At 37.0% G+C, this 21,243-nt stretch overlaps 2 protein-coding genes across 4 annotated transcripts in view; both read right to left on the reverse strand.

Moving 5' to 3' along the window:
- LOC125674557 (uncharacterized) overlaps positions 1 to 21,243 on the reverse strand; it is a 412,455-nt gene that overhangs the window by 236,925 nt on the left and 154,287 nt on the right. The window lies entirely within an intron of this gene.
- Positions 1 to 21,243, reverse strand: part of LOC125665345 (mucin-17-like) — an 82,489-nt gene that overhangs the window by 50,833 nt on the left and 10,413 nt on the right. For all 3 annotated transcript variants that reach the window (XM_056152414.1, XM_056152413.1, XM_056152412.1), the window contains exons 10-49: positions 20,949 to 21,059; positions 19,763 to 19,922; positions 19,037 to 19,274; positions 18,313 to 18,454; positions 17,308 to 17,637; positions 16,979 to 17,131; positions 16,580 to 16,826; positions 15,992 to 16,268; positions 15,619 to 15,829; positions 15,319 to 15,410; positions 15,145 to 15,194; positions 14,699 to 15,034; positions 14,395 to 14,600; positions 13,990 to 14,129; positions 13,764 to 13,873; positions 13,382 to 13,531; positions 13,138 to 13,231; positions 12,896 to 13,053; positions 12,575 to 12,697; positions 12,202 to 12,321; positions 11,900 to 12,022; positions 11,460 to 11,576; positions 10,977 to 11,099; positions 10,475 to 10,495; positions 9,640 to 9,965; positions 9,015 to 9,144; positions 8,886 to 8,921; positions 8,430 to 8,689; positions 8,010 to 8,154; positions 7,748 to 7,765; positions 6,287 to 6,346; positions 4,787 to 4,825; positions 4,502 to 4,519; positions 3,816 to 4,075; positions 3,384 to 3,531; positions 2,805 to 2,876; positions 2,489 to 2,530; positions 1,895 to 2,142; positions 1,532 to 1,667; positions 1,162 to 1,236 (exon numbers count right to left, since the gene is read on the reverse strand). In XM_056152414.1, coding sequence (XP_056008389.1) covers positions 1,162 to 1,236; positions 1,532 to 1,667; positions 1,895 to 2,142; positions 2,489 to 2,530; positions 2,805 to 2,876; positions 3,384 to 3,531; positions 3,816 to 4,075; positions 4,502 to 4,519; positions 4,787 to 4,825; positions 6,287 to 6,346; positions 7,748 to 7,765; positions 8,010 to 8,154; positions 8,430 to 8,689; positions 8,886 to 8,921; positions 9,015 to 9,144; positions 9,640 to 9,965; positions 10,475 to 10,495; positions 10,977 to 11,099; positions 11,460 to 11,576; positions 11,900 to 12,022; positions 12,202 to 12,321; positions 12,575 to 12,697; positions 12,896 to 13,053; positions 13,138 to 13,231; positions 13,382 to 13,531; positions 13,764 to 13,873; positions 13,990 to 14,129; positions 14,395 to 14,600; positions 14,699 to 15,034; positions 15,145 to 15,194; positions 15,319 to 15,410; positions 15,619 to 15,829; positions 15,992 to 16,268; positions 16,580 to 16,826; positions 16,979 to 17,131; positions 17,308 to 17,637; positions 18,313 to 18,454; positions 19,037 to 19,274; positions 19,763 to 19,922; positions 20,949 to 21,059 — 5,845 coding nt within the window. The remainder of the gene's footprint in view (positions 1 to 1,161; positions 1,237 to 1,531; positions 1,668 to 1,894; positions 2,143 to 2,488; positions 2,531 to 2,804; positions 2,877 to 3,383; positions 3,532 to 3,815; positions 4,076 to 4,501; positions 4,520 to 4,786; positions 4,826 to 6,286; positions 6,347 to 7,747; positions 7,766 to 8,009; positions 8,155 to 8,429; positions 8,690 to 8,885; positions 8,922 to 9,014; positions 9,145 to 9,639; positions 9,966 to 10,474; positions 10,496 to 10,976; positions 11,100 to 11,459; positions 11,577 to 11,899; positions 12,023 to 12,201; positions 12,322 to 12,574; positions 12,698 to 12,895; positions 13,054 to 13,137; positions 13,232 to 13,381; positions 13,532 to 13,763; positions 13,874 to 13,989; positions 14,130 to 14,394; positions 14,601 to 14,698; positions 15,035 to 15,144; positions 15,195 to 15,318; positions 15,411 to 15,618; positions 15,830 to 15,991; positions 16,269 to 16,579; positions 16,827 to 16,978; positions 17,132 to 17,307; positions 17,638 to 18,312; positions 18,455 to 19,036; positions 19,275 to 19,762; positions 19,923 to 20,948; positions 21,060 to 21,243) is intronic.

Raw genomic sequence — 21,243 nt, forward strand, 5'->3', positions numbered from 1 at the left:
AATTAAATCTCAAATAGAATTGGTTTTTGCTGTAGGTTTTCGACAAAGACGCCTATAGAATGGTGTAGACAAAGATTGTGTAATCAAACAATGTAATTTGTAACATCTAAAATCAATTATTGAGGTATAACACTTGTGCTTTTCAATGAATTCTTTAGAAATTTATGTTGTAAGTATGTCTTTAAATTGTAAAATAATAAGCATGTTTTCCATTACTGAACACCACGCTTCAGCACATGCACTCAATTTTGATTGGCTCATTTTCAAACACCGCTAAATCTCTTACGAATACATTCTCGAGATGGACATTAAACAATACGAAATCAATCAATGAATCCATAAAACACATTTTGAATGAGATGAGAAAAATTCGTCCAAATTTCCACTGGCCGCACCACATTTCTGAAATCAGCAGGCCTTTAGAACGATGAAACTGACATGCACTTTAAATTCGTCAATACGCCCATGTCTCCGGTATTCTTCTGTGATACAAGTGAAACTTTCAATTCCTATTGTGGCTAAATAGCTTATAGTGTGACTTAAATGAATCCACGGTACTCATGGACCATTGCAAATCAATTTCATGCCTTGTGTCATCGTGGTTCTAATTAAAGGGAACATTCTGAATATTACCTCTGCATATATCTAAGCGAATTTGTTTTATATCCCGAACTAGGAACGAAAATGTCGAGAAAAGTGAATCTACAATAGCTGAGATGCTTGATAAGATTTCTTCAACATTCGTCCACTGTTTTCCAATGCAAAAGTTGTTAGACTCACGCTTTGACGCCCTAGTCAATTCAAGAATGAATTGAATAAATTTGAAACTAAAGTATATAGGAAAACTATCGTTCAACATCTGACTTTTTAGCTGGTTTTATGCGTTTTGAGGGGCTTTTGAAGCATCTATTCATTTCAGAAGTGTTGCCCAATTACACGTCTTCGAAAACGTACATTCCATAATATAAACTCGAGATCCTTCTACTTAAAAATACTTTACATTAGGTTTGGTCGTAGTTTACGTTAGGTTTGGTCGAATTGAATCCATGTTTTATGAGATGATGGAAAATATGTGAAAAGTTTACAACAACGGTTAGATACCAAGCAAAATATGATTGAAAAAGCCAGTATGCAATGTGAAATAAAAACTATCTAACTCACTGGAAATTGTAGTGCTGGTTGACACACTTGCTGTTGTCACTGACGGTGTTGTTGAAGCAGTTGTGGTTGTAACAACTAAAATGATAATTAGAATGATGATTATTTCGATGATCGTCACCATTGTCAACATCAATCACACCTTGTAAAACGTATGTTCATCCTTATCGAAATAAAGAAATAGATCATAAAAGCTGTTCAATATTATCAGCTAGCATAAAAAAGGATATTTCCTTAAACCTGAAGTGTTTTACAATAATGAAACAGTTTTTATTACACAAACAATACTGCAAAGTCAGTTTGTGTTGTCTAGTCTAACATTTTACTATTCTCAGTGTAGACTACATTTTCAGCGCAAGGAGTGTGGCATTACCTTGTGTACATGCCTGGATCTGGACAGCGGAGATTGTTGAAGGAGTTGCGGTTATAGATTTTAAAATTCGGATTACTATAGTTTTTCCCTCAATTCCATTAAAGTTTGTCATCAAATGGCCGGTGTAGGTGAGCGTCTGAATACAATACATTATGATATAACATATGCCAATCTCTAATGTCCTTAAAATATATCGATTCAACAAGTTTAAATTTAATATACAAGTAAGTATCAAATCAACAATAAAGATGTCATGGCATTTTGCCCAATATTCAAACATTGATATTTCCAGAAAAATCATTTCTTTATAGCAATTTTTATGTTCATTTAATTCATTACTGATAACAGCCAATCATAACTTACTTTAGTATCTGCTTTCGTGCCATCCTCTCTGAAAACCTCCACAATGGTTTTGTATGCGTTTGTTACAGTCAGTTTCACTTCGCCGATTTTAGCATTATTGCTAAACGTCAAGGTAGCACTAGTTTGGGACAGCTTTTCATCTTCGGTGGTTCCTGTTACAGTGAACATGTCCTTGGGGTTGGTATATTCACTACTAGTCACTGTTACCATACCAGAATTGGCTTCATTTACCATGATATCCTGACAGTCTAAACAGAGAAGAATCGGTACGATTACTATCTAAAATACAAAGTTTCGAAACTGGTCACTTTCAATGACGATCTCTCTTATGACAAATACCATTGAGTCACATTACTAATCAGGGCAATTTTATTTTCTATAAATCATCAAATCCCAATGTATGGGTTCACCTTGAGCACAAAAATCATGATGTAAACAATTCTGAATCTTCACAACATCAGCATGCTTGCATGTTCGTTGAACATATTATCCACAACAGGTTCTTGCGAAGAAGATGTTCAAAGAACTCTAAATCTTTAAGATATGTTTGCATAGATGAAAGGGCTACTAATTTTAATGAATAATTGTACATACATGTGGTTGTAATTGGAGTAGTCTCTGTTGACACTGACGGAGCTGTAACAAATAGTCATAGATACCGTTAACAAAAGCTATGTAGTTAGCCAATATTCTTACATACTTTTCATTCCCATGTAGAGTTATTTTAATGAAATACAAAGGGATCAGCGTCCTTTTTTGCCTTAAATCTATTGTTAATATTTACATGGTAATTTCTAAAAGGTGTATCAAATTTTACAGACTCTGGCAATCTTTATGATAATTAATTGTGACATCAGGACACCTGCGAGTTACATTAATTATCCCTTCGAACATTAATATTCATACATACTTGTGGAGATGATGGGGGTAGTTTCCGTGAATGTCGCGGTTGTAGGTAGTGTTGGCACAGTCGTAGTTGAAACTGCAAAAAAAGTTCCTTTTCTATTCTCAATCACTTTTTATTCCATCATAACGTCATACGGAAGCCATAAACACTTCCATCTCAAAAATCACAATCAAATCACAAAATTGTGTAGTCCGAAAACGCATTCTAAAAGAATTGTTTTCTTTTTTCGTTTCTTTTAGATAAAAAAAATATATGATCTCCAAACACCATGGTGATATGCTTAAAAGGATTTCTTTAAATCGAGAAATATTTAGAAACGAGAAGAAAACGAACAGTGATCTATCTCATAACTCCCACAAGGAATACAAAATAAAGAATTAAGCAAACACGGAGCCCTGGACACATCAGAGGTGGGATCAGATGCCTAGGAATAGTAAGCATTCCCTGTCGACCGGTCACATCCGCCGTGAATAATATGTCTTGATCAGGTAAACGGAGTAATCCGTAGTCAAAAGCAGTGTGCCAAGTAAGCCCAATTCCAACTCTTAACATCTCAATTCGTACAGAGCATGTTCTACTCACCCTCAATACACGCCCGGATGGAGGTCTCTTTCACTGTCGGTTGGGTGTCGGATCCTGCTTTCGTGATGACGATTTTCACTTTTGTACCTGGCACACCATCAAACGAGGTACTCACCGGTGTTTCTGTCACACTTGCTACTGGTTGAGTCTAATTGGAAAAATTGATACGAATGGAAGTTAGAAAAAATTATATTCTGTTATCAGTAATATATTCATAAATTAAACAGGAAATCGCTCTGATTGGGAAATTATACAATTATTGACAAGTTCTTGGTTAATACAATAATTTTCCAAGAAGCACAATATTCACCCTGAGGAAAATAGTGTATAGTACTAATCGAATTACCTCCCTTACAGCAGAATTATATTTTCATCATCATCCTCATTATTATTATGCTAACATTGATATCATTATTACTATCGTCAACACACCTGAGTCTGAACTGGAGTGTTGGTTTCGTCCAGCAGTGTAAACTCCACAGACTGAGCATTTGTAACTGTCGTGGTGACAGTGGTGACCTTGGGTTGGGTGGCTGTGGTGAAGGTCACAATAAACTCGGTCGTTATTCCTGACGTAGTCGATATCACTCCGACGGAAGTAAACAGGTCTGGCAAGTCGGTTTGTGGGAATGACGAACTAGAGACAGTCATTACGGAGCTGTCTGTCGGAGTCAGCATAACATCGACACAGGCTAAAAACAAGGAACGTGTTACAAGGTAGCTCCTTCAAAAACTATTGTTATTTTCCACGTTTTTAAGGGAAAAGAAATTTATATACACGTAATGCTGTATTAAAATCAAATGGCAATGATATATCATGATCAGATTTTCATCAAACATCGTGCATTCAATTACGCTTTATCTTATTTCATCCCTCATGTTGTTCATCGTAATTGTTTTCTACTGAAACTTTTTCCATGAATGTAAAGTCACTTTTTATCAGTAATATTTTCAGAAATCCTTTATAACAAATATATGAAACGCATGCGAAATCTCCCTATTACTTGCTACATTTGTACACTGTTGAAAAGAGTATTATACATGTACAGTTTGACCACATTAGAAACCGTAAATGAATGGATCAGAATTAAGGAAAACTTTGTAAAAGAATTACTTACGAGTTGGCGTTGTTGAAACTGAAGAAAATAAAGCAATTACACTTATTGTATCAATAGATACATAGAGTATATGGGATTTATACGCAATGCAACTTACAACATATTACATCGCTTACGAAACTACAGATTACATAACTAACTTATTTTGAAGGAAAAAAATCCACTAATTTCAATATCCCATGATTAAGAGATCATTTTGTTAAATAATTTCGTGAAAATTGAATGTAATATGTATAGATAAAACAATTCATGTCTTAAGCAAAAGCATTATAAATTTAATTTTACCTGTTGCAGTGGAGGTGGTAACGGTGGGTACAGTGGTGCCTAAAATATAATTAAAAAACCCACTCAAACATACACTGTACAACAGCTCAAACAAACAACAACTGTGTGAATCTAATGTTTTGATATTTAATAAGTATGTCTAAGTAAATCATTGAGAGTCTATCACTAGGAAATATCAGTCAGTGGAAATCATTGAGAGTCTGTCAATAGGAAATATCAGTGGTGGTTATCATTGAGAGTCTATCAATAGGAAATACCAGTGGTGGTTATCATTGAGAGTATATCACTAGGAAATATCAGTCAGTGGTTATCATTGAGAGTCTATCACTAGGAAATATCAGTCAGTAGTTATCATTGAGAGTCAATCAATAGGAAATATCAGTCAGTGGTTATCTTTGAGAGTCTATCAATAAGAAATATCAGTCAGTGGTTATCATTGAGAGTCTATCACTAGGAAATATCTGTGGTTATCATTGAGAGTCTATCACTAGGAAATATCTGTGGTGGTTATCATTGAGAGTCTATCACTAGGAAATATCAGTGGTGGTTATCATTGAGAGTCTATCAATAGGAAATACCAGTGGTGGTTATCATTGAGAGTTTATCAATAGGAAATATCAGTCAGTGGTTATCATTGAGAGTCTATCACTAGGAAATATCAGTCAGTGGTTATCTTTGAGAGTCTATCAATAGGAAATATCAGTGATGGTTATAATTGAGAGTCTATCACTAGGAAATATCAGTCAGTAGTTATCATTGAGAGTATATCAATAGGAAATATCAGTCAGTGATTATCATTGAGAGTCCATCAATAAGAAATATCAGTGGTGGTTATAATTGAGAGTCTATCACTAGGAAATATTAGTCAGCAGTTATCATTGAGAGTCTATCAATAGGAAATATCAGTCAGTAGTTATCATTGAGAGTTTATCAATAGGAAATATCAGTCAGTGGTTATCATTGCGAGGCTATCAATATGAAATATCAGTCAGTGGTAATCATTGAGAGTTTATCACTAGGAAATATCAGTCAGTGGTAATCATTGAGAGTTTATCACTAGGAAATATCAGTCAGTGGTAATCATTGAGAGTTTATCACTAGGAAATACCAGTGGTTATCTTATTGATATCACATGGAATAACAGTTTCTCCAATTTCTGTCCCGCTTTTTACCTCAATAACATTTGTTACAACAATATTAATGGTTTGTTTTACTTTGATTAAATGCAGGCCTGATTTCCCCCTGTATCAACACATCAACAAGAGTCATCTGTCTCATATGATACATTATATAGAATGTTTATTAACATGAGACACACCAAACACTACCAAAAACTTCAAAACATAATGCTAGATTTAAACAATATATGGGTGTCTCATCCTATTCCATTGATAAATCTTATGCAAATCGATCTGGAAATTGATGTCTCAATCACTGCCTGATGTACCCAGCCTCTTAACACAAATATATCTTTTTCAGTTATCATAAATAACACATTACTTGTCGGGGCTGTAGCAGATGTGGTGGGGGTCGGAACAGTTGCTGTCGTGGAAGGAGTTGCTGAAAAAGACATTTCACAAATATATACAACATATTTCATTATTTTCCTATGTCTTTTTCACAAATCACAGAATCAATGGTAAATTGGCATAATTTGAAACATGGTTGTTCCCTGGCGATTTGCTCCCTCAGAATCAAAAAATAAGAACACGTGTATGGTAGAACAAATTGAAACATTGCTATTCATATTTCAATGACAAGGAAAAACTCAGAATACTGAAATAAAATGGAGTACACTTTGGAAATATAACATCAGGAAGCCAATCATACACGTTTTGATACTGTCTGATTACGGACATATCAGTTGAAAAGTTGAAAATTAAACACACATAAAGATACATTGAACAGTATTTGATGACCTGTCACAAGCACAAAAAAAAAACGCAGAGTGGCGTAGTTGCAGGAAATAAGAGGATTTCGAAAAATTATGAAAACTTATCTACCTTTATAACTACACATATATAAGCTTTGTTCTCCAACCGATTTTTTTCTAAAGCTTGAATCATCTTTAGACCACCCCCCTTTTTTAAAATACAAATCTCAACTTAAATTTGACCGTAGTTGACAAGAACGCCCTGCAAGGAATCGATATTGGATATTTATATCGCTATGTAAAAGTCAAACCGATATCGTTAAAATAGCACATTTCAGAAGACGGAAGCGTGGTTCCGCATTTGAATTTGATTGTGACTAGGGCGAGTATGTCTACTTTAATGTAGATTATAGCTTTGGAAATTTTAAAAACTAGTTTACCTGGGTCAGTTTTTATATATATGGCAATGTCACCCAAAGGAATTTATTTTTTAAAAATGAAAAGAATTATCTGAAATAGTTAACGCTTCGGGTGGTTTTGTTTATGTTGAAGACGTGTTGCAGGAATTCGTGAAATGGTTGGCACTTTGCGTTGAAGGCGCAATGCCGCATTACCTGCAGTAGTTGACACTTCCGGTGGATTTCCTTGTGTTGGAGGCGCAATCGTAGGGGGTGTGGGCGGAGTTGTCGAAGTAGTTGACGCAGCTAGATGCAATGCAAATGATGCTGTTACCATAGTTACTTAAAACGTTTGATAATAACGTTAGAGAGAGAGAGAGAGAGAGAGAGAGAGAGAGAGAGATTTGCGTGATTACAATTTACTTATAGAACTTCATATCATTTCTTCATTTGCTGATTGCATGCGGAGAAGCAGATTCTGCTGCATATTATATAATTGTAGTAGTTTGAAGACGTCACTCCATGGTTCTATTGCACCAACCAGGAGTGCAATATCGACTTCAGATGAATTTAGTAATTTAAGAAATGTTAATCCGCTTTAATGAAGTGGATGAGTGTAGTAGAAGAAATAGCAGACAGTGACGCACAATGTCTTGGAGTCAAACAACCACCAAAGAAAAATCAACTTGCCTGTTGTTGGTGTTGTAGCTGAAATACAAATTAGGAGTTCATACATAATTGGGCATTTCTTGGAAATCGCAAGTTGAAATATTGTACAATATTCAATCAAGGAAAATAATGGTAAAATAAGGCTTCTATCAGATTTGTGGGTAGAAAGACTATTCCTTAAAATAGTTAATTAAGGTTTCTCTCATATTTGTGAACAGAAGTATTCTTTGAGATAGCAAAATAACGCTTCTGTCAGATTTGTGGAGAAGTGGAGACAGCGTACCTGGCTGTGTGCAAGCCTTCACCTCCGCCTCTTTGATCGTCACGGGCTCCGTGGACGATTTCGGAGTGACTGTTATGAATATTCCATTGCTTGGTTTTCCATTAAAATCCAAAATGATCCTTCCACCTGGGGTTACAACTGGTGTCTAGTGAAAATTGGGTTTGAATTATGATATACCTGTGCTATTGAATGTCAAACTGAACGATATGAAATACAGATTGGTATACGGAATAATGTACTAATATTTGTTAGTTTAAATCATAGAGATGTGTACTTTGGAATAGTAATACAAATGATATAAACGACAATGGTATAAGTCACACGATCATCGTTAAGAAGTATGTAACTCTCTGTTACCATTGTCCACTACAACAAACATACAAAAATGAAGATTGGCATACACTTATCAAATGAACGAACCAGATTGGTGGGAGTTCCGTTTTCGTCTGTGAATATGACCGAGATATCCTTTCCATTGGTTACCGTGAAAACCACATCGGTGACCTTTGGAGGTTGTGGAGTATTAAAGGTCAATTGAATTGTAACCGGGGCCACCGATCCTGGTGCTGACGTAACACCAGTGGTCGAAAACACGTCAGTGGGTACAGTAGCGGGAGGCAGACCAGTGGTCGTCACAGTCATGACGGATGTTGTCGTCTGCAGCATCTCGTCCACGCAAGCTGAGTGCAAAAAATAGTTCTTTTCATATCCAAGCAACAGTGATATGGCTTGTCTTTTATAGATATTGCACAATGTTTAATAAATGATATGATAATGGTATCATCTTTCCGTTTGTGCTGTTTACTTTAGTTTTGACAGCAATTATTGTTTTAAAGATAATTTGTCTACTATGACTAGTCACAATAATTGACTTACGTGTTGTGGGTGTAGTTACAGTGGGTGTTGGAGTAACTGCAACAAAAGAAATTGTTGAATAAGAAATTTTTAAAGTATATCTATTATTTGAATATATCATGCTGCGTTATTTCAAAAGTGAGCACGAACCACCGTGTACGCAGGCTATGATTTCGAGCTTTATCTTGTAAGGCTGGCTGTCCTCAGTTCTTTCTGTGAACGTGATTTCTACTTCCGCCGCTTTAAAGTTCTGTGGGAAAGTCACCGGGCCGATACCAGTCTGAAATCAAGATTGAAATATAGACATACTGTGAAATAATATTTTAGTTGATGTTCCCAGTATGGAATATATTGTATTTGTCGATATAGTCTAGGCTTCTTTACAGATCAATATTCCCCGTATGATGTCACTACATACACTGGGGAAAACAAATAACCATTATAAACATGATTCTGTAAACCAACTTTAATTTGCGAAAATTTTCGCGAGATTCACAAGAACCTCGTCGTCGCGAATATTTCTCACCGCAGTCCCTAAATGTATCTTGTATTTGTTACAGATGTGTCATAAAATTAGTCGCTGAGAACTAGTAAATTACTGGTAAATCACGAAATAAAGGTATGGGTTACCGTACATCGTTCTGTGGTCAATATTCATTCCCATACGTCTTTCAGTATAACGTTTAAGAAATCAAAAACGTAAATACATGTAGGACAGCAGAAGGTGACAATGCTTAATCTTTAGAAAAGAATACTCCATTTTGGCACCACTTACAAAGCTTGTAAAGTCTTCTGAGGACGATGTGGGTGTTGCTTTGTAGGAGACAGAGATTTGCGCCACATTGCTATCGTCTCCGAGGATATTCAGACTCTTTATAACGTTGCCCTCGGGGTTGTCTGTGGAGGTAAGATCTACGCTGATAGTTACGGTACTGCTGTCTACTTCCAGGGGAGTGGAAGATCCTGGCCGGATATTTTCGGTAGTGAATGGACTCACAGGAGTTGGGGTGATGTAGATTTTGCTTGACGGTAGAGCTGCAGGGTTCGCCATGATCTCCTCAGTCACACATGGGGTCACAGAAGTGGGTGTGGTGCTCAAGGCTGTTTGTTTATAAAGGTGAAATTATGAAAATATATTTGTTAATCATCGCTGTGTTGTATGCAATTAAGCCCTAATATATATCTGAGATATCTGAGGTGAAATTAAATATCATTTCCATTAAGACTTTCTATATACTGTGGCTCGATTAAGTATAGTAGACATCAAATTCCGTGGTTTTACTGAGGAATATGATTTCCCTGGCACGTAAATTCGTTGATGACTATAGTCTTTACCTTTCCATACAAGAGGTGTGCTTTATTTATCACATGATTTCGTGGTATTGCTCAACGAGGAAAATCATGCACAACGAATAATGATGAAACCGCAGTATTGTTTTACTTGCATCTGCATCTATGCAGAATTATTTCTAAAGTAAATTATTCAACATTTCATTTAAAAATAAATTCATGAGCTTGAAAATAGTCCTTTGATTTCGTGGAATTTAATGACTTTTATTCAATTTTAACCCTCACCCCTCCAGGTTTATGCAATGTTTGAATATACGTACGTATTGTTGTTGTAACTGTTGCTGAAATGGAAAAAAAAATGTCATGTTTAAAACAGTAACGATGTAGATCACGTGAACGTTTACCGTATACTGTAAATCCCTAAATATACGCGAGGACTTTATTATAGCGTAATTTCGCGAGAGGCGTCACTCGCAAAATAAAATTACTCGTTTTTAACTTCTGTTGCTACAATGTATTAAAAAAAACTGCTGATTAACATACGGCTCACGAATTCATATACACGCGATTTGAAGTACTGTATGCAGGTAATTTCACCTTATTAAGTACTCGCCTAAAATACAGAATCTACAGGAACGCAGTGTTCAAAATTTAATCGATGTTTGGGGACAAAGCGGTATCTGATCATGGACGAGAATGACGTCACATTAACGCGCACGGTTACCACGCAATACAATATGCTGGCACGTGATACTTAGAGATTAGTCATAGAATACCGAACAGACGTAATTTCCGTCATAAGGAAAACTGGTTCCCACTGACCTGTGGTGGTAGTGAGGCAGTCCTTCTCATCGGAGTTGTCAGAACAGTCATACTTTCCATCACACCGGAGGGTACCGTTGATGCACTTCTCGTTGTCACAGGTGAATTCGTTCAAGGTACATGCTGATGTCGAAGAGATTATTACATTATTAATTTTTTAATCAAATTAACATCTAACAAATATTTGATATATATTATTATACATATAGTAATATTATGTATTTTTATATCAATCATATATATGCCTTACATGAAATAATATAATAATAATAAAATACATTCCATTCGATGGCCCATGGCAGCATTGGTGAGAATTATGCGGCAGTATCCGAGGATATTTTATCCCAAGTAATATTATGTATAATTTCTAATAAATGATGAAATTATAAAAAAAAATAATAATAATAATCAAATTAACATATTCAACATGTAAAAAACGATGATCTTCTCAGAATTGCTGGTTGTTCTTTGATTAATACGTACGACATTCCACTTCATCGGAACCGTCCCCGCAATCCAAAGTTCCATCGCAACGTTGTGTGGGAAATATGCACTCGCATGACGAATTACAGGTGAATTTGGTGCTATCACAGGTGCAATCTAAAAATAAAAACATTTACCACATTTATGACGGGTCTATAAATAGAGGATCTTCAACGAGTCATTATGGCATATGCTTGCTATTCTACGTTCCAGAATATTTCACTAATGTTGAGTGTTGAGACGTCACTGTCTTTCAGCGACCTTCCTGTTTCCCTCCATGTTAAACTTCCTGCATCCACCCCTGTTAAACTTCCTGCATCCATCCCCGTTAAACTTCTTGTATCCACCCTTGCTAAACTTTCTTTATTCACCCTTGTGAAACTTTCTGTATTTACCCCTGTTAAATGAAAATATATCTGTGGTACAAATTGATAACTTACTGCATCCAATTTCGTCTGATCCATCCCCGCAATCGTCATGTTTGTCACATTTGAGTGATATCGGTAGACATTTGTCGTTGTCCGCGCCACACCGGAAGCTGCGAACACGGGGACAAGGAGGTCCTAAAATGAAAATATGTATGCTTGTTTAAGAAATGGTAATGCAAGTACTGCACAATGGTTGTTTTAATGTGGTAACGCATCATTTAATGCAGTTTCCATACACCTCAGTTTTTCGCTGGGGGCGGGGCTAAATATTCATGGGGTTTTTTTTATTTCAAACTAATCGAATTTAGACTTACCACAATCTTTCTCGTCAGAATCGTCTCCTACACCACAATCCATATTGCCGTCACATTTGAACGTGCTCGGGATACACTTTCCATCATCACAGGTGAATTCGTTTTCGGAGCACGTGTAAGCTTGAAAGAGGAATAAAATTTCCTATACAGTTAAGTACATTTACATCTAGAAATATCCATATGGCGTAGAGAGACATTACACTAAACACATTTTACTTCGTGAAAGATATCGTTTTGTTGCTGTTGCTATCTAAAATAGTCCAAAAACAGAAATAACACTCCTTTATTTTCTGATATTTGTTTAAGGTAAATTTCCGAAATTACACTCCTCTGTCCGTTTACATAAAATTCCATAACGTTATCGACCACTTACTGCAATTCATCTCATCCTCGCCGTTGATGCAATCTCTCATTCCGTCACAAAGCACATTGCTATCCACGCAGTAAGTCTTGTTCAAGTTCATACACTCAAACTGACCAACTTTGCATTTGTATTCTACATTAGAATAAAGAAGGTATAAATGTGTATACATAAGATTAAATATGCGGATCATATTTTCAACTGAATTGCAAATTCAATGTATCATTTCAGAGTTCCATATGTTTTTATTTTGTTTGGGTATTGTTAATGAAAATTGTCATTCATGTTCTCATACCAAGTCAATTGCAGCTGTGCAAGGCGTAAGTCACTTACCACAATTTTCTTCGTCACTTCCGTCACGACAGTCCACATGAGAATCACAGCGGTATTCGCCTTTGATACAGTCCCCAGTCCGATTACAAGTAAATTCGTTATCCTTACACAACGTACAGTTCTCTCCAGCGCAATGGAATTTACCATTAATACAAGTACTGTAAATAGAAAGGCATATACTCAGAACAGGAATTGTCAAGACTCGGTATACTCGCATCAATGTACAGTTCCCTAACTCTCACCAGTTAAGACAGTCCTTGGTGATGACTGCACCCTTCGGCCACTCCTGACCATTGTAGAAGCAAGGACAATCTTCGGCCAAAACACATCTTATGTCTGTGAACGATACACATCAACAAGCATGTGAATATCATTTCTTTGTTAGTTCGTTTATCCGATTTTCTAAACAAATACTACTTAAAACTATCCATTAGAGATTAAGGTTTATCTGATGAGCCCCTTAGATTCCGTTTGTTAGATCCGTACCTTTCTGGACGTATCCCTCGGGACAGAAGCAGCCCTCCACACACTGTGTGTCGTTACAGTAAGGTTCCGGTTCATCGCCGATATTTCTGCAAGTCTGAGGGCAAGGGGAAGCGCAGGGTGTATAACGGAATCCATTCTCGCACATGATAGCTAGAAAGTTAAGCGTTAGACAACGATAACCACTTCCGCTTAAACGCTTTATTCAACACAAGAATGCAAGTAAACACTGGACTATTTTATGTATTTAAATCTATTCAGTCTATGTTACGCTGTGGAATTACCAATAAGATGCAAGACAGTCTTGTCGTTCCGAGAGTAACTTTGAAATTGTTTGGATTCAATCCCCCCCCCCCCTCTCTTTATTTAGATTGGATCTACTTACGACAAACTTTCTGACTCCTCCATTTGACGGGATATCCGGCTTGGTTACAGCGCTCAGCAAAGTCAGCAACAGCCGTACAGAAACATTCACAATCACCACCACTGTCACATCTGTGCAGAAGGGGAACATATTTTTTTGTGAAATAGAAAAACAGTGAACGTTTATTTTGTTCGGTCAAGATGTAGCCAGTGAGCTTGTATGATTCAGTACACCTAAAAGAACATACCTGCAGGCATCAAACAAGCAGTTTTCATGATATCTGGTAACCACTGTGTCGGTGAGGAATTCCCGGCAGGACTTGAAGATGTCGCTGTAGATTATACCACAAGATTCTTCCGCCCACTGTTTTCTATGTGACAGCTCTCCCTGTAATACAAAAAGATGAATTGTTCATGTCTAATTCATAAAGTAAATCCTGCGCCATCTGTATCGAAGTAGATACGTTTTCATTTCTGAAATCAAATTACATGCACAAAATTTGCAAATTGTACAGTTTCAATAGTGAACAGAAGTGTATGCCAGTCTTTAACTTCCATTGTAAATCAATTCGAATTCTGTTTATTGAATAGAGAAGGGTCTAAACATATGAAATGGAGTGTACAGATTATGGAAATGCAGGAATGACACTCACCGAACAAGGAATGATTTCAGACGAAGATCCAACAGAGGTTGTAGGACAACTGGTAGAGGCTGCCCAGCTGTTGGCGAAGTCTAAGGCTGTGCCTTCACTTCCATCTACCTTCTTGTACTCATTGACGGAGTCGCCGTCGTAGTTACCACAGAGACCTTCAACTCTACCTTGCCAAATCGGCTTCAAGAACACATACACACGGGTACCTGTCGAAAAGAAACACAAAGACATTAAACGTAAGTCGGCAACATGAAACATCCTTAGATCTAACGCAAAAATGCAGTTTCATGAGCAGACATCTTACCACTGTCCCATAAGATAGTGATGTTATCGTTAGGGGCGTGAATGGACGTCCAGAAACTCTGTTTAGTAATGACGATGTCATTGAGTTTATACGTATTGTCTGCTGTGCTGTTTACGTCATCCTTTCCTCGGACAAGGTTGATTTCTTGACCTTTGATGGAGATCTGGATGGATTTAGTACAGGACACGTCCGTACTTCCACACTTGACGTTTTCTGTGATGATCTGGAAACTTCTGTCCTTTGCTCTGGAGAGAATATAGGAACAGACTCCTTGGAAGGAATATCCAACTCCGTCAAACGTGGTGTAGTGGGGGTCTCCTGAGGCTCGGCAGACAGCTACAAACGATTTTTAATGGTAGATTTGTTTGCCTGATGTTGTCGATAAAAGAGATTATGTAGTGAATGCGCGACTCTTAGGAAAAATATTCAAAAGCATAATACTGCACCTGGACAATTTTTGTCTTCAATTTTTCTCCAATTCTGGTTCTCACATCGACTGTTGAACGACAAGCAGACACATATAATACAGATTCCATTAGGTTCTTTATAACGTCGTCTGGGGTTAAATGTTATGAGAAAATTATAAAAGATCAGGACGTTAATTTCTAATTGAAACTTACAAAACTTTACATCCGTATGTAACGCTTTCTCCGGGTTTGTACCACTTAGTACCGAATAGACAGGGACATTGGTCTGCAGACACACAGGTACCCTACGTAAAACAATTTACACATCAACAAAAACTCATTCAATCGTAATCAAAGCACTCAATTGTATGTTAAGAAATCATGCCAACAGTGTGTAAAGAAATCGTGTTAGATTAATTCATTCCATCTAAGAGTTATGAACATGTTACTTATCTAACATAAAATGAATAATCGTAAGGTTACGAATAGCCAAATGTTTTATTCATTACTTACATCTGGTGCCATGTAAGCAGTTTGGTTGTTTTTGCCATCACATATACAGCCATCCATCAGGACGTCATTATCACAAATCATCTCTCGACCGTACATCTCGCACGTCTTACGACAAGCGGACACGCCCTTCTGGTACACTTGGTTCTTTGGACAGACTATTTCCTCCTCGCAGCTCTCTTTTCCACAAGCAAATGTACCGTTTGTACAAGTACTAGAAAAATTGTGTAAAAGAAATTGTCAAAGAGATAATAGAAGAAAAGTCAATACGTGTATCTTCTTTATCGATATTCCAATAGATAGTAGATGCAGGTAATTAAGACTTTTTTAGTTACATGAATACGTGTAGTTACGTCAAGTTTGAACTTATTCTCACCAGTCAGTACACCTTCTCGATACCACGTCACCGGCTTTCTTTATTCTGTTTTCTTTTGGAGAGTATTGATCATAACAGGTACATTGTTCAATGTTGACACAGGTACCATAATCGTCCTGCACCTGACCACTGGGACACATACATCCGGGCACACACTCCTCCTCGCAGTTTTTATCCGCTAGCTGCTGGTCTCGACATGTTCCGTGGCAGATTCTCGCGCAGTCTGTGTAGACTGATCCGGCACCGGAACCATGCTGGGTACAGCTCAGGTAATTCTCTTTAAAAACAAATTAACGATTAATCACTTTCTGTTCGACAGAACACAACATGGAGCCTGCTGATACAATATTCAAAGGAAACAATGTAGGCATGAGGAAACAGGTGTTACAGACGTACAGACGGACATTACAGACGTATAGACAGACATCGAGGATGTTGTCCCTACATGTCAGTTAATTTTACTTGCATCTTTAGAATTCTACCTTGTGGAATAAAGCAAAAGGTTTTTCAAGCCTTTACCTAGTTATGAATGCCACAAGGTACCTATTTAGATATTTGTTTTACGTGAATTATGTATATCAAACGTACCACATCGGTTTATAAAGGCGCTGTTATTATACCACGGTACAAATAACCCGCTAAATGTGCAATGGCGAGAGAAGGCAGACACGATGTCACACAGTGCCTCCATGTTGGTTTGCGTGCTTCGTTTCTTCATGTCATAGTTACAGTACGTGTAATAGTACTTTGACAGATCCTCCTGTTTCTGGATACATTCGGAAAACAATGCTCCACGAGAAGTATTCATCAGAGGGTAACAGGCTTCATGCTTCTCCTGAAACATAAAACGTCATTGAAACATACAACGTCATTGAAACGTCAACAAGATTCTTAAAATCTGTTAACGTCTTAAAGAAGGAAGCTATTCCACCATTTTAAGTTTAAGATCGGCTACTGTTATGTTTAATGGTTCTCAGAATTACTAACCTCCATCTCTAGGTTGTAGCTGTAAACTGACGTCTGACAGGTCGAATCTCCATAGGCATTTGCAAAGTTCTGGATGGCCGCCTGCTCGCCGCCATTAGGGACTTTGAAGTCGTCGGTGATGTCGTAATTAAATTGTCCACACATACCCCTTACCTATAAATTTGTGACATATGATATATTTCCTGCAAATGCAACACCCCACCCACCCCTAAAAAATGAAATCCAAATCATTTTACTTTCAGATGCAAAAGATATTGATATCTTATCACAATAAATAGAATAATAAATATCTCTATTTGCTCACAAATACACGAACAATTTTTTTTTACCTTGTTTGCATAAAATGGTTTAAGATCTATGTACAGTGTTCTTTTCTTGTCGTACAGAATCTTGACGCCAAATGCTTTGACAACTCTAAACATATTGGTGACGTCTTTCACGTAGATTCCTCCAAAGGAGTATGGCGTCTTTTGAATGGTGTCGCTGTAGTCCACGTGATTGATGTAGAGTTTGTCCTTCTCCATCTTGACAATGGCGTTCTGATACGTCAGTGTGACGCCACTTAAACAGTTCACGTCCTGAAAGTCTGCACACTTGTCCATTTTCACTTTGATTGTCATATTCGCTCGTTCATTATCTTGTGCAATGAGAGAGTCCGGCTGAAAATTCATAAGTTACACGCTATACCAAAAAGAAATTTACTGTGTCTACAAATCTAATATCTGAAAGTGTCATATCCATATTTTTCTTTTAATTCTTCTGCATGTCAATCATGACTGATTATCTATCAATCAATTTGATTTGGTAACTTTTTTCTAACTTTAGTCATGGTCTCATTTCAGAATAAGAACGGTTATCCAAAATATGATTTATCTTGGAGACAATAATAGACTCGCCACTGTGGTGGTGATGTGGTCTCACAGATAATTCAGAGTGCATGCATCTTCTATTTTTATTTCATACTTCTATATGTTCATTAGATAGATCAGAAAAACAAATCAAAATTTGTATAAACTCTTTAATATTTTGAAATTATTTTATCTCTACATCTTTGAATTTTCTGTGTATGTGTTTATGTCTTTCTGTTAAGATTATAGTATATGCGTGGCATATATTTATATTTATATACTATGATTCCTATTATACATGTGTATGCTTATATTTATTACATTAAATTTACACGACAACATACCGAACAGAACAGTGGATAAAGCTGAATGTATGAAAGAGACTTTATACATGTTCAATAACGCCCAATAATAAAATTATTTAAAAAGAATTATTTTGTAAAGCATCATATGAGACTCCATCCCCATGCTTTCTGAGATTGATACCTCCACTAAGGTGTAGTAGCACGAGTCAGGTGCGAAACTGAAGCGATTCCCATCAAACGTAGTCATGTGATTCAATCCCACGACTTCACAGCTGGATGAACACCGATCTTCCTCACACGTCCATTTGCCTCTGTCACAGGTACTGAAGTAAACAACGAACTCTAAAATACTGTGTTTTTATGTATATTCTGCGAGGAATTTATAATCGCGTAATAGACATCGCTTAGTAGAAAAACAAACTCTAAAATACTGTAGACTCCTGTATACTCTGCGAGGAATTTATAATCGTGTTATTATCATATTGGTGAATTACATTTAAGACGTCTTGATCAACGATCCCCTCGCGAATTCATGCTCTCGCGATTTGATGTCTACGAGTTATTTCGCGATATTAAGTATTCCGTGAAATACGACAGCTACGGTAATAAACAGTAGTTTTAAATGAATAGATGTCTATTACTAAATAAATTAATCTAGATTTTCAGTTCTTGCAGCAACATATTTATATTCCCCCAAAATACTTAATACAAGGGCAAATTTATCCCGTGTTATGAAAATTTTACAGAACAATTTTATGTCTAAAGCAAAAGCTAACATACAGTGCTAGTATTTTCCTATTCAATATTCTTCCGAGTAATTTCGGACTATTGTCAGAATTTCAAAACATAAAGAAGATTGTAATTTTGAAACTAATATAGCTTTAGAACAGCCCAATAATACTTACCAGAGATTACATCTCTGTTTGATAGTGTCTCCATGTTTATACTGCTTCTTGTTGAATTCACACACGCATGCCTCTGGTTTGACACACTGGCCGTTTTGTAGGAAGGTCCCTGGGGGGCACTGACATCCACTGATGCACATCTTGCACTCGTCAGGCTCCACCAGGTACAGCGTCTTGCAGGTGCGAGGGCAGGAGGACGTGCACTCTGAATATTCCAGAGGGGCGGGGCAGGTCCGAGCTGTGGTAGAAGAACAGAGGGTGAGTCTTCGACTCAAATATTTATAGGCCCAATGCACTATCATATACAACCATATACTAATTTTAAAACTGGCACAAGCTGTTTACAAACAGAAAAAAACCTCTGACTTTTCCCACGTGATAAATGCCGAGTGGAAATAGAAGTTGATATCTAAAGCAATCTATTGTCTGCGTGTACCCTGACGTAGGTCCCCCCCCCCCCTCCCCCGAGTCTGGGGTTGTGCATACTGGGAGATAACGCAGCAGAATCCAGCTAATGTGACTAACATATAGGAAGAACCCATCAAAAAGCACGGTGTTTTCAGTTCATCAGATTCGTTGAAACAACTTGTTAAGAATGCTGACAAGAAACTCATACGAATACGAACGCCAATACCTCTGTACGTCACACTGACGTCACGACAATTTGGATGACACTAGCTACTAAGAATAGGATCAGTTCCCCTCCCTGTAAGTTATCATACTTACGACATAAGTACTTGGACCTCCACTTCATGACGATGTTGATAGCGGCACACTCCTGAGAGTAAGAGTTGGCATATTCACATCGTACTTGGTTTCTCTCCTCGTCGGATGTGGCTTTGCAGTGCATATTTTTACACATCGTGTAGTACATTTTTGGGTTAATCTGTGAAAAGCAACATACCTTGTGAAATTTCTTTCTTCGTAATTTTAGAAAGAAGAAAAGGAAATGTGCAATTTACACTAGATGTTAAATCAGTTGTTTCACTTTCGTCATATTAAATGTTTGTGTAAATGTGATAATTATTAATCTGCACTGTTCTATTTGAATTATAAGACTGCGGTGCAAGTGAGTCACATATTGTTTTTTCATGCATCATACTGAAAATATCAGGAAATCAAGTATCAAGTTCTTATACTGTTGCCAGATGATCTGGGTTAATTTTCGGTTTCGCTTATCTTTTTTTTTTTATATTCATAATTATCTCATTCAGAGGCAGTTTGACCGCGATATGTTTATCTGAAAATGTTCATGTTTTACAGATACATACATCTATCAGAAGTATCTTCTGGTCAATATTTTCAAAAATTCAATGTACATATTTACATGCTGACTACAAAAAAAAAACTTTGGGAGAAGACATATAACTAGCGTTGTAATTTCGACATGATTTCCAGCTTCAACATGATCTTACTGCCTCCATATAGTATCACAGTTACTTACTGGTCAAAGACCTTTCAGTATCATCATAACGTAACCTTGACCTTTGACCTATGCACCCAAAAATCCTTTGAAAATATTATTTGGATGAAAGGTCAAGATATCGAACAATGATCTCATAACTCCTACAATCGATACAGAATAGTGAGTTGGGCAAACACGGACCCCTGTATATACCAGAGGTGGGGTCAGGTGCCTAGGAGGAATAAGCATCCCCTGTCGACCGGTCACACCCGCCGTGAGTCCTATATTTGGATCAGGTAAACGGAGTTATCCGTAGTCAAAATCAGTGTGCCGAGAACGGCCTAACAATCGGTATGAAACACGTCAGACAACATTTGACCCAATGATAGGTTGTATTGGCAAGCTTTGTCACTTTGTTAAGTCTTGCTTATTTTCAAAGTTTGATAACGCTGTAGGATTTAGTTGTCTGCCATCTTTGATATATATCTTAATGTTCAATTGACGTACTGCTGTATGACAGGGATGAAGCAACGTGTTTATGAGGGCGCATGCGTCAGCTGCTGACTTTTCTTCTTCCGGTGTCCGGCAGTAGTTTGGCATATAACCAGCAGGACTGCACTGTAATATGATAGAAAGCATTATGACATATTGAATATCATTTTTTCTTGTTGTTGCAAACTTCAAGACCAGTATGTGAACAGATGTAATCATTGAATGTCTTTCAATGCCACAATTCTGCGATAATTAATATAATCTTAACAACAGTAAAGTTAACTCATATCCATTTAAATCAAACGATATA

The sequence above is a fragment of the Ostrea edulis genome, chromosome 10 (genome assembly GCF_947568905.1).
Source record: "Ostrea edulis chromosome 10, xbOstEdul1.1, whole genome shotgun sequence".
Classification (NCBI taxonomy): Eukaryota; Metazoa; Mollusca; class Bivalvia; order Ostreida; family Ostreidae; genus Ostrea; species Ostrea edulis.